Source organism: Triticum aestivum, chromosome 3B, assembly GCF_018294505.1.
Source record: "Triticum aestivum cultivar Chinese Spring chromosome 3B, IWGSC CS RefSeq v2.1, whole genome shotgun sequence".
In the NCBI taxonomy this organism is placed as follows: Eukaryota; Viridiplantae; Streptophyta; class Magnoliopsida; order Poales; family Poaceae; genus Triticum; species Triticum aestivum.
The window spans coordinates 378,138,439-378,157,160 of NC_057801.1; the positions used below are offsets into that span (position 1 = coordinate 378,138,439).

Here is an 18,722-nt window from a genome sequence, read left to right on the forward strand (position 1 = left end):
ACTAGAGGGATTAGTCCGTAGAGGCCATCCTCACTACCATCATCGGAATATTCATAGGCTAAACATCTAGGGTTTAGCCATTACGATCTCGAGGTAGATCAACTCTTGTAATTTCCATACTCTTCGAATATAATCAAGCGGGAGTAGGGTTTTACCTCCTTTAAGAGGGCCCGAACCTGGGTAAACATTATGTCCCTAGTCCCCTGTTACCATCAATCTTCAAACGCACAGCTTGGGCCCCTCTACCCGAGATCTGCCGGTTTTGACAATGACATTGGTGCTTTCATTGAGAGCTCTGCCCTGCTGTCTACAAAAGCGATCTATGGCTCGCCTAGTCATCAACAACAACATCACTTCTAGAAGGAGCCTTACTTCTGGGCAGACCCTCCAGCTCGGCGGTTTCACCATAGGAGTGTGATCGGACATCAAGCCCACAATACCCCCTATGACCGTCGAACACCATCTTCGCATCGGCCTCGAGTACTCCAAAAAGATGGATCCGACAGACGTCTCGCCCTTGAACGAGCAGCTAGATCGCATCGCCGCACTAGGGGTCTCCACATACTATGATCGAATCGGGCTCAAGCCTGACTAGAGGGAAATTTATCGCCCGCCGATCACCCACCTCATAGTGGTCGTTAAGGAACAGGTCGAAGACACTTCCCTCCCAATGTTGAGGACCAAGTATGTTTGGGTCTCCGAATCCACCGAGCCGGATACCCTCCCTTCGGATGGAACTTCACGTCTCTCTGACTCTGGCTCGGATGTAGGATCACGGGAGCCCGTGGATCTCCCCGGACCCAAACTGGTCGTCTCGGAGAATCTTCAAGCTCCAAATGCAGGTGTGGGGCCAGGTTCAAATTTTAAACCACCCACCCACCACAATCAATATTCTCCAAGTAACTCTGGTCCCCCAGATATATACGACCTGATGTATGTGCGACAGCAACCTCAGGAAACGGTCCACCACTTTTGGGCCAGATTCCTACTTGTTAAAAACAAGATCAAAGATTGCCCAGACAATGACATAGTTTCGGTCTTTCATCGTAATTGCATCGACGAGGGAATATTGAATGCCCTCGACCGTCATCACATATAGAGATTCATGGCGCTATCATAGGTAGTGCAAAAGTACTGTGCGGTGGAAAGCACATGGAGGACCCAGAAAACTCAATTGGAGCCCGCTGCCTTTAAGCAGCATGCGGCCCGGACTAAACGGATACACCCTGGCGGGTCACCGACCACCAGTCGACGGGCAGGAAAAATGAAACCTTCACGGGACATAGGTCCGTTCTGGATGAACTCCTTGACAAGCCCTGTCCGATACATGCCACTCCGCGCACAGACCCAACCCATAGCCTTCGAGCATGTTGGGTACTCCGACAAGTAGCAAAAAGTGGAGAGGCCATCCTCACCACCACTCTAGATAAATACTCTCCAGAGAGGGACGACTTTAATGTCCTCACGGTCTTGGAGACCTTTTCTTCGAATAATCGGCGCAAACGGGCGCTCCGCGACCTCGCCGAAGTCCACCAAGTTATCGCACTGAGCCCGTGGAACGACACGGCAATAACCTTTACGGCCAAAGACAAACCAAAGGCTCGGTCAATCCGAGCACCCGCTGCCCTAGTACTAAACCCCATCGTGGACGGTTTTTCGGCTTACCAAAGTGCTCATGGACGGTGATAGTGGGCTTAACCTTATCTATGAAGACACGCTCGACAAAATGCAGATGGATAGATCACACATCAAGCAAAGCAATACCACCTTTCAAGGCATTATCCCCAATCGAGAAGCACGATGCTCTGGGAGAATTAAACTGGATGTGGTACTCGGCACGCCTGAAAACTATAGATCCGAAGGGTTGCTCTTTCATGTGGTCCCCTTCAACAGTGCGTACCACGCCATACTGGGATGGGACGCCTTCTCACGCTTCCAAGCCATACCCCATTATGGGTATATGAAGCTTAAAATGCCCGGACCCAACGAAATCATCACAATTTCGAGCGACCCGGACAAAGCCCTTCGTGCCGAAAACAAAACCGCATCCCTGGACCTCGAGGCGCTATCCGAAGCCCTAGCGGCGGAAGAATTAACCACCCTATAGTCCACGGTGGATAGGGACGATGTGATTCTCGATAAGAGATCTAAATCCACCTCTTTCAAGCCAGCTGAGGAAATAGTTAAATTTTAAGTGCACCCAACGGACCCTAACAAGACAACATCTGTCGGAGCACAGCTGGATCCAGCAGTGGACGCCGCTCTACGCACATTCTTGCGAGAGAATTGGGATATTTTCGCTTGGCACCCTTTAGACATGCCCGGCATCCCACGCAGACTGGCCGAACACAGTCTCAATGTAATCAAGGGATTTAAACCCGTGAAGCAAACACTACGGCGATTCTCCGAACCCAAGCATGAAGCCATGGGAGAAGAGCTAGCCAAGTTGCTAGAGGCCGGGTTTATCAGGGAAATTAAACATCCGGATTGGTTAGCCAACTTGGTCATGGGACCAAAGAAGGATAAATCCTGGCGCATGTGCGTCAATATCAAAGACCTCAACAAGGCTTGCCCTAAAGACCCCTTCCCATTGCCTCGCATCGACCAAATCATTGACGCAACTATAGGACACGATTCTCTGTGTTTCCTCGACGCCTATTCCGGATATCATCAGATTAAGATGAAGGAATCGGACCAGGCCGCAACCGCTTTCATCACCCCTTATGGTCCTTTCTGCTTCAACACTATGCCCTTCGGGCTTAAAAACACTGGGCTACCTACCAGCGTATGATTCAAACTTGCTTGGAAAAACAAATCGGCAAAATAGTCGAAGCATATGTGGACGACATGGTCATCAAGATGAAGCACGTCGAAACACTGGTGGATGATCTTCGCCTCACCTTCGACAACCTCCGAACATACGACATACGGCTTAATCCGGAAAATGTGTCTTCAGAGTACCGGCTGAAAAATTGCTAGGGTTTATTGTTTCCCATAGAGGAATTGAAGCAAACCCAGCCAAAATCCGAGCTTTGTCACAATTGGCTATACCAACAGACCTAAAGCAAGTCCAACAACTAGCAGGGTGCGTTGCGGCCTTAAGCCGTTTTATCTCCAAGTTGGGAGAAAAAGCATTACCACTCTACAAGCTATTACGACGCACTAATAACTTTGAATGGACGAACGCTGCAACATCCAGACTGGAAGAAATCAAGACCCTACATGCAAGCAATCCAATCCTAGCTGCCCCAGGTGTTGGCGAGCCTATGTTATTATACATTTCGGCCACTAACCAAGTAGATAGTGTCGTACTCATCGCCGAACGAGGGGAAGAGGGACATAAATTCCCCACCCAAAAACCAGTCTATTATGTATCGGAGGTCCTCACAACAAAGGAATGCATTGCTTTGTCACCGTGCACACCTACCCCAATGACACGCACACCATACGAAGCCCAATAGTCCATACACACATGCGCATGACCGTGAACGGAGGCACACAAAGAAACCTAAAAACAAAGAAAAAAGGAAAGAGGGGTCGACCTACAGATCCCTGGAGCAATATGCGCAGACCAGCACAGACCAACGACGAACAGGCGAAGAGATCAAGCAGGAGCAGCTACAAAGAACGGCACATGCCACAAAAATGTCAGAAGCTACATCGGGTCAAGCAAATGACAAAAAATTAGGCCAGAAGAAAGACCTAGCCACAGATCGACGAACGATGCAACCGATCCAGGCCCAACGACAAGGAGAAGAACGAATCTGCAAGCAATGGACACACAAGATCCAAAACCGGTTAAGCACCACAAATCGAACACATAAAAGGGGAAATAAGCGGGAGGAGAGCCACCTTAACCGACCTGCCGCGGGCCAGCAAGTAGGACGATGTAGAGCAGGAAGTGGAGCCGAGACGAAATGAAACAAAAGAAATGAAAGGCAGAGGAGAGGAGAAGAGGCAGGCGACAACGCAAGATAAGGGAGGCCAACCACTACCACCCACGCCGCCAAATAGTGTTGGGCCGCCCGGATGAATCACAGACGGGTAGCTCACCCCACGGGCCATGGTGCGTACCTGACGACGAATGACGCCTGCCACATCGACGAGGTGCCCCCCCCCCCCCCCCGCGGCCCCCTCGCCACCCTCACAAATACGTGCGCCCACAGAGAGAGGGGCCGTGTGTAGACCCACCTGTAAGCGGCGAGCGTGAACGAGAGGAGGACGAAAACGAATCAGAACCGGAGCAACCGAATGGCCAGGATCACGCCACCTCAAACTGGACCCACAGATCGAATGACCATCGTTCAGAACGAGCTGAGAAGCCTCATGTTCGGGCATGAATCAAGAATTGAGATGATTTTCGTTAATGATGTGATTATACGACCATCAATTGAGGAATGACTGGACTCATGTGCCTCTGTTAAAAAAATACTTGACATGATTTTACTTCAAATTGGAGGAAGTAGGTAATTAATGAATGACAATGGGGTTTGTGTATATATAAGCAAGATGCAACAAAAATTAGAAAAAAAAACCCTCAGGGTGTCCAAAGAAAAGAACCTCATCCAAAAGGCCAAAAGGAGAGACGGAGGAAAAACAATCGTTTAAAGCGTGCACTTTAAAATCGGGTGGGTCCAGCCCTTCTCAGTCTATAAAGGTCACCTCCGCCCTTCCATTTACGCTACCCCCCACCCACACCAAAAACCAAACGGCACGGAACGCTGCAGTTTTCCAATCAGCCCCTGACCGACCACATATTTGGAAAAGCTTTCTCACTCTTGTGCTATCCCTTTTACGCGTAGTCCCCAGCATCTCGCGTGTGACTTTTCGCCGGAGCTACCATATGAATGGTCAAACCACGATGGGGCTCGCCGCCGCCGTGAGGCCATGCCGCCAGCGCCTCCTCACCTCCGCCTCAGCCGCGGCCGCGAAGGCCTCTGCGATCCGGCTCTTCCCAAGATGCCCCCACCCGCAACACCACCACCACGGCCGACGCCTCCCGTTCCTCGTGTCGGCGGCGTCGCATACCTCGCAGTCCGACCCGAGCACCACCCCCACCCCCACCCCCGTAACGTCCGATCCCCGTTCCGCCGTCGCTGGCAACCTCCCCTTCTTCGACTGCGTGCTCTTCCCGGGCTCCTTCCCTCCGGAGTCCCCGCCTGTGGAGGACCCGGCGCCGCCGGCTGATGAACGTCCGGCGTCTGCTTCACCGGTGAGAGAGGAGACGGAGACGGATAGGGAGGCATGGAAGCTATTGAGGAGGGCTGTGGTGAGCTACTGCGGCGAGCCGGTCGGCACGGTGGCGGCGGAGGACCCGGAGTGTACGGAGATGCTTAACTACGATCAGGTCTTCATCAGGGACTTTGTGCCCTCCGCTCTTGCCTTCCTCATGCGCGGGGAGACCGAGATCGTCCGCAATTTCCTCCTCCACACCCTGCAGCTGCAGGTGAGCGTCTGTGCATATTGGGATCCGGATCCGGATCATTTCGTTGAGCTATTTTTTTTATTCGAAATAATTAGAGCGCTGTGACTAGTATTATTTGCGTGCACGGTGTGTGCTAATTGGGATAAGAGATCAGCGAATTCGTATGCAGGGTGTATATATATGAGATTTTTACTGGCTTTAAGGATCGTAATTACCCTCTCCCTCTGTAACGAGTTCGCTTGCAGCATGTGGTTTTGTAGATTTGTGATGAATTCTTGTTCTGTACGGGCTTGTATTCTGTGGACGAGACAAAGATAAGATTTACCTTTTGACGGCTAACATGTCTCTTCCGTACATATTGTCTTCGAAGAGATTTTGGAAACTTATTGGCAGCAGTTATCAACATGAACCATATGCGGTATCCTGTTTACGGTTGAGTGATTTATCAGATGGATTATGCTTTGGAAATCCTTTGCCAAATCTCAATATCATAACTTATAAAGACGTCTACTGCCGAATTCAACCTATTCTAGGTATCTGTGAGCAATACCACCAGTGATGTAACCAAATATGCTTGTAGAAGTTTCTGAAAGCTAGATCAGATGGCAAAAATATGATAACTTAAATCTTTTGTCACAATTTCCCTGAAAACTTAATAAAATGGCTTACTAGTTAATGTCTGTAAACAGAAGCTTCTTATCTAGCACTTGAATCAATTTGAATCTTTATTCAGTGATGTACCTCATTTATCTGATGGTCAGAGCTGGGAGAAAACTGTTGACTGTTACAGCCCTGGGCAAGGCTTGATGCCAGCTAGTTTTAAGATTAGGACCGTTCCACTTGATGAAAACAATGAAGCATTTGAGGAGATTCTGGATCCTGACTTTGGTGAATCAGCTATTGGCCGTGTAGCTCCAGTTGATTCTGGTATATCGACCCCCCTCTCTTTCATGCAGCCATACTTATATTAATCTGTAACAATTGTGAAAATGTCTGTCCTGCAGCTTTAATCTAATCTAACCTAACCATTTGTAGGACTTTGGTGGATTATCTTACTGAGAGCATACTGCAAGATTACAGGAGACTATTCATTGCAAGAAAGAGTGGATGTGCAAACCGGGATTAAGCTGATCTTGAGTTTGTGTTTGTCTGATGGGTTTGACATGTTCCCCACTTTACTGGTCACAGACGGATCATGCATGATAGACAGGAGGATGGGGATACACGGGCATCCTCTTGAGATTCAAGTAAGCTGAAATTTAGACTCAATTCTGCAGTGTGGTCTTCCCTGAACAACTGTATTATCTCAATAGTCTAAGTCTGCATGTAGGTACTGATGCTGTTCTTAAATGGTAGAATGACTTGTGACTTTTAGCCTGTTGCAATGAAGCAACTAATGTGTTACTGAATGCAATACTATTTTGAAAGAACATGATGCTGCTACTTTAAACCTGTATTATCTAACATGTCGTTAGTAGAGAGAATCCCTTTACTTATGAGGCTTGGCCTGTTTTCAGGCTTTGTTCTATTCTGCTCTGAGATGCTCAAGGGAAATGATTGTTATGAACGAGGGCTCAAAACACCTCCTCCGAGCCATCAACAACAGGCTCAGTGCATTGTCTTTTCACATTAGGGAGTACTACTGGGTCGATATGAATAAGATAAACGAGATCTACAGATACAAGACAGAAGAATACTCACATGATGCAACTAACAAATTTAACATTTATCCCGAGCAAATCCCTTCCTGGCTTGTTGATTGGATTCCTGAGAAAGGGGGTTATCTTATTGGAAATCTGCAGCCAGCTCACATGGATTTTAGGTTCTTCTCACTTGGCAACCTTTGGGCCATATCTTCATCTCTAACTACTCCAACACAAGCCGAGGGAATACTTAGCCTTATTGAAGAGAAATGGGATGATCTCCTAGCAAATATGCCCGTCAAGATCTGTTACCCTGCAATGGAATATGATGAATGGCGCATTATTACAGGCAGTGACCCTAAGAACACGTGAGTCATCGCACTGATAAAACTGATATTTTATTCTGTGTTTCTCTTTCTTTTGGTGGCAGCATATCTTTATGGTGTGTCCTATTCTATTTTCGGAGACTTAACATCTCCTCTCTAAACATAACACCACAGTTATTTGACATCTAACTATGTTGTGCACGTGCAGCCCATGGTCATATCATAATGGTGGATCTTGGCCAACCCTACTGTGGCAGGTATGTATATATCAATGCACTTCTCCAAAATTCTTGTACCCTTATATGCTTATAAATTATCAGTGACCAACCATTGTTGCTGCTTATAGTTTACACTGGCCTCCATCAAAATGGGAAGACCAGAGTTGGCCCGTAGGGCCATTGCAGTGGCCGAGGAGAAGCTCTCAGCTGACAAGTGGCCAGAATACTATGACACCCGGTCTGGAAGATTCATTGGGAAGCAGTCACGGTCATATCAGACATGGACTATTGCTGGTTTTCTGACCTCCAAGATGTTGCTGGAAAATCCAGAGCTAGCTTCTATCCTGACCTGTGATGAGGACCTTGAGCTCCTTGAAGGCTGTGCTTGCTGCCTCTCGAAGAGGAGTAGATGCTCACGACGTGCGGCCAAATCAGATATCACTGGGTAAAACAGCAGAAACCCGTCTACTCTTGCTACTCCGCACACAAGTATACGATCGACTGAGAATTAACTGAAGTGGATACACTCTAGCCATACAAATCAGATATCATTGGGTAAAACAGCAGAAACCGTTCTTCTCTTGCTACTCCGCACACAAGTATACGATCGACTGAGAATTAATTGAAGTGGATACACTCTAGCCATGTACATTATAGGTTTACGTTAGATATCCATCCATTCATTCATTCCCTCAATGTGCGCTCATTCTTTTTTGCCGAGCCGCCATTGATGGGAACTGCCCTTGGTGATACCAGTGGTCTAGAAGAGCATCGCCATTTTATGTTGGAGCTCTCATGTACACACAAAAGAGTAATTTATTCTTGTATCTGTTACCTGCCTCTCCTGACTTGTGAGTGATGCCAAGTCCTCACGAGTATATCTCTATCAGCATTTTGAGCTGTGTGTTGCATTATTTGCAAAACTGAGACTCTGTACCATGTTCTTGTCATGAATAATGATACGTTTTTCATTTGATTCCGCTGGATGTTTGAGATGCTCAGAATTGGTTTCAGTGTTGCTCCCTTAGTGGTCCTAGCCTGAACTTCTGGACCAGTAAAGTTCATGTTACTCCTGTTGGCTAAGGTGGCCATAGTGAAGGTAACATAAGTAGTATCATGCACTTGGGACTCGCAAACATGCTTAGACTGGCCATAGTGGGAGTAACATAAGTAGTATCATGCACTTGGACTCGCAAACATGCTTATGTGGCAAGCAATTAAAGAAGAGAGAGATGGTTATAGTAACATAGGTAGATACCGTAACATAATAAATGTGATACTACTATGTGTCATGCATGTCAATAAATGAGACCATCTATGATACTAATCTATGATACTATGCACTATAGAGGTAGTAACATAGTCTAATAACATATACATATTACTAGTCTAAGTTACTCCCCACTATGACCAGCCTTAGGCTGGCCATAGTGGGGTAACATAAGTAGTATCATGCATTTGGGACTCGCAAATATGCTTATGTGGCAGGCAATTAAAGAAGAAAGAGATGATTATAGTAACATAGGTAGATACCGTAACATAATAAATGTGATACTACTATGTGTTATGCATGGCAATAAATGAGACCACCTATGATATTAATCTATGATATTATGCACTATAGAGATAGTAACATAGACTAGTAACATATGCATGTTACTAGTCTAAGTTACTCCCCAATATGACCAGCCTTAGGTGGCAGGCAATTAAAGAAGAGAGATGGTCATAGTAACATAGGTAGATACTGTAACATAATAAATGTGATGCTACTATGTGTCATGCATGACAATAAATGAGACCACCTATGATACTAATCTATAATACTATGCACTATAGAGGTAGTAACATATTTTCATATCTTCGTCTTTCCAACTTGTAGTTCATATTGAAACATCTAAAATGTCTTGTATTGAAAAATAGAGTACGACTATAAACATTCGTATGTAGTTTATATTAAAATCTCTAAAATGTCTTATATTCAGAAACGGGGGGAGTAAGAGAGAAAAGAGCACTAAAACGACTCGGCCATTAAGATGCGTGAATGAAAAGAAAGGCGAGAGAAAAGCGAACTAGGCCAGCAGCCGCCGGCCGGCGCTGCTGCTGCTCCTTCCGACCCTCCGTGCTGTGGTAGTCGTGTTTGTTTCCAGCCGGCGCTGCTAGCTGGATGTCTTCCGTTGCACGGATCTGATCCTACTATTGATGTAAGAAGAATAGCAACTTGATTTTATTAAAAGGCCAAAGCCAAACTATATATGTACAAGAGGATACCAAGAGACTACAATATAAAAGGCAAAAAGACATCACTAATATAACTCTTAGCAACCCCTCAAACTCATGGTGGGTCCACGACACTGAGTTTGGAGAGGTGAAATTCATGTTGCGCTCTAGTCTGCGCCTTCGTGAAGGAGTCTGCTAGCTATAACTTAGAAGGCATATACCCAAGAGCAATAACATGATCTTGCACAACAGTGCACACATAAGAAGCATCAACACCAATATGCTTAGTGAGCTCATGCTTCACGGGATCTCGCGCAATACTGATAGCATCATAACCAAGTCACCTCTGCCGTCACAAGAGTAATAGCTCGCACAGGAAATTGCAGTCTGTTTCTTCGTTTTCCAGGCAATGAGAGAACCACCCAAAAAAACACAGTAAGCGGGAAGTGCACCGCGATCCATAGGATCACTAGCCCAAGTGATAGAGGCAAAGGTGTCCCGTGTTTCGATGAGATGATGGATGTCGTTTTTGATGGAGTGGACTTTGACAATCCGACTATGAACGTGCGAGGACGTCGCGCCTTAGCAATCGCTAAACCAACTTCGAGAGGTTATTGACCATGCCGGAGCACGATCAACCTGACCACGAGGGTCTATTTCCTGCAAGCAAACGAAGAACAAGTAAGAAACTGAAATTGCAATCTGGATATTGCGAATAAAAGAGGAAAACTTTATTGATCAAGATGGGGTTCTGTGACATCTTGGTCTGGTCGTTGAACACAAACGAAGTACGCGAAGTTGCAGCTATGGCCAACTTTTAATCTAAACAAAACCCCAAAGTCTAAACAACGCCCTAAGGGCTGTATATATGGAGGAGTAGGGGGAATTTCATGACCCCTTGTAGGAGGGCTCCGAAACCAACCCTCACTTTGTTTCCCCACACATACAGACTCTAAAAACAACCTATACTTATGTATTTCGAAATTACATGGGCCTGACCCAATAATAAGGTGAGGCAGGATCTATAATAGCCTCTGGACGAAATTTGTGAAGTGGCATCTTGTATATTTCGTCCAAGCCTTGATGCACTCATTACAGTGGCTTCAAAGTCCTGAAATCATCACTTGAAACTACGTTCTTGTTTCCCTTGCGCATGCCATCATCTCCATGCTTCTTGCTCCAATGTTCATCCCTCTCCAAGCTAGGCCCTTCATTTGTAAGCAAAACAAATGTATCCAATTTAGGCAGCATCATATTCTCATGAACATTAGAATCATTACCAAGAATCAAAAGTACTTGGTAATTTAATTGGCGTGCGCGAGCTCTAGTAATTGGTCCAGTATGTATAGTAGCAGGGGCTGTGGGTGTAACAATGGTATTGATGTCCTCATCACCAAGTAGCATCTGAATAGGTCTGGAGCTATAACGAGCTAGAATGGGGAAAAATAGACGATGAGAGATCGTGCCACAAAGATATCATAGAACACGAAGAAATAGTGAACTAAAGTTGGTGCATAAACAAACTAACTCAGAATATGGACATGATAGGAGATATCTGGACGAGTGACAGCAAGATAGACAAGACTCCCAACAAGATGATGATAACGCGTTAGATTAGATAAGGGCTCACCATCAAAAGCACGAAGGTGAAAATTGATCACCACAGGAGTCTCAACAGTGTGCTCATTACTAAGAGCCGCACGAGCAAGAAGATCATGAATATACTTTTCTTGGGAAATAAAAAAGGCATCATAGGTTGAGGAAACCTCAATCCCAAGAAAGTAACGAAGATGGCCAAGATCAAAGATAAGGAACTTATCATTAAGACGAGCCTTGAGAAAGGCAATGTACTCAGAATTATCGTTAGTGATGATCATGTCACCAACATATAGAAGAAGAGTGCGGCCACGAGCAGAAACATGGACAAACAACGTTGGGATCATGATCACTGGGAGAAAATCCAGCTGCAATGATCATAGTGGCAAAATGCTCAAACCAAGCATGGGGGGCTTGCTTAAGGCCATAGAAAGGGTGACGAAGACGACAAACCATGCCATCAGGAATTGAATACCCAAGTGGTGGCTGCATATAAACCTCCTCACGCAACTCACCATTAATAAAGCATTCTTAACATCAAGCTGAGATACACATGAGTGGCGAACAGAGGTCACGACAAGAAGTATGCGGACAATGGTCATATGGGCCATAGGAGCAAGTGTCTCATCGTAATCACGACCATGCTCCTGCTAAAAGCTACTAGCCACAAGACGAGCTTTATAACGCTCAAAAGAACCATCAGAGCAAGTCTTAATCTTATAGACCCACTTGCAAGTGATGGGACGAATGCGGGGAGGAAGAGAAACCAGATCCAATGTGACAGTACGCTCAAGTGCGGCAATCTCCTCTGCCAATGCAAACTGCCATTCAGGATGAACAATAGTGTCACCATAAGAGGTAGAATCAAGTACAGCCAAAAGACCATATCCACTAGGAGAATAGCGGTCATGAGGAGGGCAAGGACGAGCCCGAATACCATAAGTCAGTTGGGACGAGGAAGATGGTACACCTGAAGTAGATGGCACATCAGTAGAATCATCCACAACACATGGACGATGGGTATAACGAAAACGAAAAGTGGGACGAGAAGGAACAACTAGAGGTGATGGAGATGGGGAAGACATCGGTGATGAAGGTGAAGAGTCATGCGACAAGGGAGGAGAAGAAACCGTAGGAGAAGGTGGCGGCGGATCTGCAATAGTGGGATGAGGAGTAGGAATACGACGCACAGAGGGAGGTGTATCAGGACATGTGAGAAAAGAGATATCCTCTACTGAAAAGGTCAAGGAGGATGGTCGTGGGTAGAACAGACGAGACTCATCAAAGGTCACATCCCAGGAAATATATATCCGACAACCGACTGGATCCCAACACCGAGGCCCCTTATGCTCATCACTGTAGCCTAGAAAAATACACTCGACAGTCAGAATGGTCAGCTTGGTGCGTTCTCGGGGAGCAAGGAGAACATAGCACACACAACCAAACAACCAAAGTTCTGAATAATCAGGAGGACGATCAAAACTACGCTCTAGAGGAATACCACCCTGCAGAGCAAATGAGGGTTGAATGTTTATGAGATATGTGGAAGGGAAGACAACCTCAACCCAAAAATGAGGTGGAAGAGGAGGCGGCAAGCATCATCGCATGAGCTATCTCAAGAAAGAGGCGATGCTTGTGCTTAGCCACGCCATTCTGAGTGTGAGAGCCAGGACAAGAGAACTATGCAATAGTACCTTGTTCAACAAGAAAACCACGCAACATTTTGGAGATATACTCGCCAGTAGAATTAGCATGAAATACACGAATAGGTGTAGAGAACTGAGTGTGGACCATTGATACTTGTGAGCTGCGTTGAGATTTCCCCGAAAAGGAGAGGATGATGCAGTACAGTAGAGATAAGTATTTCCCTCCAGTTAACAACCAAGGTTATCAATCTAGTAGGAGAACCACGCAACACCTCGTTAGCAGTACCTTTACACAAAATAACAAATACTTGCACCCAACGTGAACAAGGGGTTGTCAATCCCTCAGCGGTTAATTGCAAGGACCAAATCTTGTAGTGATAGATAGATAGCACAAAAATACAAAAAAAAATAACTTAAATAAAATTGGAGCAAGGTAATTTTGGATTTTAATATATGCTAAAATTAGACCCGGGGGCCATAGTTTTCACTAGAGGCTTCTCGCTTGAAAATAGCATATGGTGGGTAAACATATAGGCATCACGCCACAAGGCAATGATCATGACGATATCCAAGGCAATGATCATGTATATAGGCATCACGTCACAAGGTAATTACTGTTGGGCAATTGATAGAAAAGTGAATAATCATGACGATATCTAAGAAAATGATCATGTTATAGGCATCACATCCGAGACAAGTATATCGACTCCTGCCAATATCTACTACTATTACACCACACATCAACTGCTATCCAGCATGCATCTAGAGTATTAAGTTCATAAAGAATGGTGTAACACCTTAAGCAAGATGACATGATGTAGACAAAGTAAACTCATGCATGAATAAACCCCATTGTTTTATCCTTAATGACAACAATACAAATACGTGTCTTGTCCCCTTCTGTCACTGGGATATAGATCACCGCAAGATTGGATTTTTTATGAAACTATGATGTTTTTTGCAGCAAATTCATAAACTATATGACCTAATGCATAAAAAAAAATAAAAACTATGACCCCGTCGGCCTCCCGTTGGCCGAAGATGGGCTTTTCGGCCAACCCTTGGCCGAATAAGGGTCTTCGGTCGAGTTTTGGCTGAAGAGAGGTGGACCAGGGTCGAAGAGCTCATTTCAGCCTCGTTTAGGCCAAAGAGCACTCTTTGGTCATATGTCGGACGGAGAGTGGTCTGGGACCCACCTCTTCGCGTGAATGGCAGGCCGAAGATGCATGTGAGCTCTTTTCGGTTTATGTTAGGCCGAAGTGTTTTTTTTTGCAATTTCACTTATGAATCCAACCGAATCTCGCCAACTCAATCCCGCAAATCCTTTTTCGCCGTTGTTTCCAGCCAACTCTTTCCCGCCAACTCAATCCCGCCAACATTTTCCTGCCGTTCTTTCTCGCAACCTTTTCCCGCCATTCTTTCTCGCCATCTTCTCTTCTCTACCTATAAAACCCCCTCCACACTAAGGTGGGTAAGCAGTCCAGTGTAGTATCGTCAAGATGTCCGGTTATCCTTTTGATTGTAGTTTTCATCCTAGTATGAGCCAATGTCTTCTAAGGTAGCCAGCGATTTCAAGATAGGCAATAGGGTAGTTCCATGGGACGAACTCCTTAGTAGTGACACCATACTGAATTAGTTGGCTCATGCGTTAAGTAGATGTGGGTGGCCTGCAAGGACCTATGAGGAGATACAGAAAGTACTTCTCAGGTTGCATGGAAGGTGGAAGAAGCAACAACATAAGAGTGCAACTTACTTAAAGATTGCAGCTGAGCGTACTTATTTATGGACTGCCGACAGTGAAGACGAAGACAATATCTTCATGCCGAGCACCAAGGCCAAGAGTATTGCATCGTCAAAGGGCAAGAGTACTGTCACATCCCTAGTTCTGGTATGCTCAAGGCTAGCTAGTCATGTGTGCATCATGTTTCAATTACATTTAAATTTGAAATGAGGATTTGTGAAACCCTTAGAAATCATTTCTGGAAAGGACTTAGATAAAAATTGCTCCAAAAAGGTCCAAGAAAATGTTCATGTTGCTCTCCGAAAATATTGGTCAGAGTTAAAATTCAAACCAATATCTTTAGGAGCTCATAAATATTTATCTTGGCTATTTGGAATTAATCCAGTAATTATTTGCGTTGGATAAATATTTATATATATATATATATAATATTGTCCAATATTTCTGAATTTTTGTGAGGGGCTTTGGAGTGGTCCAACTAGTCCCTACAAAAATTTACAGAATAAAATAAGTTGATTTAGTATTTTTACTAAATCAGAACAAATGTCAGAAAATAGAAAGGAAACAAAAATGAAAAGATACTTACCTGTGGAGCCCGGCACTGTGCAGCCCAGCGGCCAGCAGGCCGGCCCAGCCGACTGGCAGCGCCAGTCACCCCCAACCTCTCACCAGGAGGCCAGGGGCGCGTGGATGCCGCACGCGCGCACACACTGCGCCACCTCCTGCTTCTGCCAATGTCTGGACGAGGGGATAAGCTCCCCCTTGCGTCTGGATCGCGCCCACCTCCTCTATTCTTCCTCCCCTCCTCTCCCTCGCTCTCCCACGCGACCACCGAACGCAGTCGGAGCCGCCGCTCACTATAGCCATGGCCACCGGCCACTCCACTCCCTGCCGATGAGTCCTCGAGCTCCGCTTTGTCGTAATCTTCATCCACGCCGAGCCATGCAATCGGGAAAGCACCGCAACGCCGTCCTCGACGCCTTCTTCAACCTCGGCCCAGAGATCCCCGCCGTCGATTCGCTGCCCATCGGCCGTCCCCGCTCCTGTCGACCCCTCCAATAGCCTATCTATGAGCTTCCGCACCGAACTTGTCTCCTCCCCCTCTCGTTTATGCTTGCTAGCTCCAATCCCCACCGTGTCGTGAGCTCGCCGCTGGCGTCCTCTTCGCCGCTGTCGTTCTAGCTCGCGTTAGTCGCACCCGAGCACACGGTCGTGCTCCTGGTTACGCGAGGAAGCCGCAAACAACCTCAGACCAGCTTCCCGTGCTTTGTAGCCCCGCAGCCGCTCGAGCCTGAGCTCCACCGCCGCTAAACCTCGACGCCGGTGACACATCTCGCCACCCCAAGACTACCCGAGACCACTGTCCGACGCGCCTTGTTGCACCGGTTCCAACAAGCCAGCCGCTCGACCCCTCGTCGCCGAAGTTGGCCAGACGGGCAACTCCGACATGCCCCGCTTACACCGGTGATTAGTCGCCGGCTTATCCCTGTTAAGTCGCTAATTAACCCCCCCATGACATTGACAGTGGGCCCCGGAGCACTAATCTTTAGTTAGGTTAAAGTTAAATGCCCCTGTTTAATCTGTGACATTGACGTGTGGACCGCACACGTCAGGTTTGACCCAGTCATCGCTGTTGACTTGCTGACGCAAGCATGATGCAGTGCTGATGCAATAAATCCTTTTCTGGTTTAAAAATAAATCAGGAAATTCCAGAAATTGTCATAAACTTCAAAAATTCATAGAAATTCAATCGTAGCTTAGATTGAAATAATTTATATATGAAAAATTATCAAAAAAATTCAATCTATCCTCTGTACTAGTTTCATGCATGACAAACCAACTTATACCTATTGTATAAGTGAAAACATGTAAAATGCATTTAAAGACTTAACTTGGAGTTGCATTTGAATTCTTGGTTCAAATGGACTTCATCCAAATAAAAGCTAGTTGCATTAGCTCAAACAACATCACATACTCATGCCATGTTCATGCATCATATTCTTGCATATGCTTGTGTATTGATTGCCGACACCGTTCCTTCTTGATAGGTCCTCCTCCGTAGAGCGTTCCAGAGTACCTGTTTGAGGAGCAGTGCCCCCTTGTTGATCTACCAGGCAAGCAATCCCCCCTTGTTCATTCTGATACAAACCTACTCTCTCGCTCCGGCTCTCTGTTATTGCATTAGGACAACAACGATTCAATTGCTACTTTGTGCTGCGGTAGTTGAACCCATTCCTCTGCATGACCTGTCAATGCCACAGTAAATAGTTGAACGCACTATCATGTGTAGGAGTTGATTGAAGCCATTGTTGTGTTCCTACCATGCCATGCCTGCTATTGCTTAGGGTGTATAAGGTCTGATTCATTGGGAATGAATTGGAGTACAGTGCTATGTTTTGATGCTGAAGTTGATGTGGGTGAACATGATTTGGTAAAGGTAGTGGCGAGAGGCCATGTAGGAGTACATGGTGGGTTGTCTCACTGGAACCGTCCTTAAGCACTGAGTTCTTTGTATCTTGTCCAATGACTAGCTACTACCACACATTGGGTTCCGATAACTCGACCCCTCTCAACTTATTAACCGACTTGATCTCTGTCCAGGAGTCGCAACTAGTTTCTGGTGCTTGTAGGCAGTGTTATTCTTCTACCAAGTGGCACCCGGCAGGGTGGGCTTGGGATAGACTAGGCACACGTGGCACGGTGTACTAAGTGGCACCCGGTTGGTGGGCTTGAAAACCCTGCTCACATCGTTTGGGTCCATGATGGAAACCTCGGCCGGACTCCCTTGCGGGTAGAACCCGAGTAGGCGATAAACCTGGACTAGAGTCTTATGTGGTTAGTCAGGTCATGGCCGAGACCCTCGCCAGGCTTCCACTTGAAGGTTGTCGAGATACATGACGTGTACATGGCGGTAAGTGGCGAGAGCGTGTGTGAAGAAGTACACCCCTGCAGGGTTAACATGGTCTATTCGAATAGCCGGGTCCGCAGCTATGGACTTCTTGGATGCTTACGTGGTACATAGACAACTTGAAGTGGATACTCTAGAATGCTCAAGACAAGTGTGGGTGCTATGGATGGCCTTCTCATTGGGAGACAGGGATGAATCCATAGTAGTGTATTGTGTGGTGATTAGTGGATTCATGTGCGTTGTCTCACCTCAAAGAAGTTCTCATAGTCGTAGAACAGGATAGCCGCTGAGTCAAAGCTGGCTTGCTGCAACTAAACCCACATTACCTTCTTTGATAGAAATGCATGTATAATACGATATGATGTAAGTCTTGCTGAGTACCTTTGTACTCACGTTGCTTTATTTATGTTTTGCAGCGGAGACTTCGGTCTTACTAGTGTTCTCGTGGACTTCGACAAGTAGCTTGTACCTCAGCTACAATCTTGATCGGACGTTGTAGATAGTCAGGCTCTTCAACCTTTTTCATTTGTAGATGTCTGTACTCAGACATGTAATGCTTCCGCTTGTTGCTTGTATGCTCTGAATGTTGGGTCATGTGACCCCTGTTTGTAATAAATGCTATGATGGCTCTTCTGAGCCTTTATCTAGATGAGTTGTTGAGTTGTGTTGTGATGCCATGTTGTACAACACATACTTGCATGTTATGCGTACGTGTAATATGTATTGCTATGTGTGGGATCCAACAACCTAGTTGTTTATTCTTGGTAGCGTCTCTTATGGGAAAATGTCTCTTAGTGCTTCCACTGAGCCATGGTAGCTTGCTACTGCTCCGGAACAGTTAGGCTGGCCGGCATGTGTCCTTCTTTGTTCCTGTGTCTGTCCCTTCGGGGAAATGTCACACGTTGTTCCTTTAAGTCCTTGTAGCTCGCTATGACTTGGGTTCTTACGTTGTTGATTGACACATTCGTTGCTGGGTCATGTATGCATGTTCCTGTAAGTTTG

General features: G+C 46.1%; 1 protein-coding gene across 1 annotated transcript; it reads left to right on the top strand.

Moving 5' to 3' along the window:
• Positions 1-4,691: 4,691 nt before the first annotated feature.
• Positions 4,692-8,591, top strand: LOC123069951 (neutral/alkaline invertase 1, mitochondrial). The gene is made up of 6 exons (XM_044492937.1): positions 4,692-5,446; positions 6,187-6,352; positions 6,461-6,672; positions 6,943-7,436; positions 7,603-7,651; positions 7,741-8,591. Exons 1-6 carry the CDS (start codon positions 4,844-4,846, stop codon positions 8,059-8,061), a joined length of 1,845 nt encoding a protein of 614 aa, XP_044348872.1. The 5' UTR covers positions 4,692-4,843; the 3' UTR covers positions 8,062-8,591.
• The last annotated feature ends 10,131 nt before the right edge of the window (positions 8,592-18,722 follow it).

Bases quoted from the DNA above. Each gene is read 5' to 3' on its own strand.
- LOC123069951 (XM_044492937.1), top strand. From the start codon at position 4,844: ATGAATGGTCAAACCACGATGGGGCTCGCCGCCGCCGTGAGGCCATGC. The intron at 6,673-6,942 runs GTAAGCTGAAAT...GCCTGTTTTCAG, and splicing joins GGCATCCTCTTGAGATTCAA to GCTTTGTTCTATTCTGCTCT. The intron at 7,652-7,740 runs GTATGTATATAT...TGCTGCTTATAG, and splicing joins GGCCAACCCTACTGTGGCAG to TTTACACTGGCCTCCATCAA.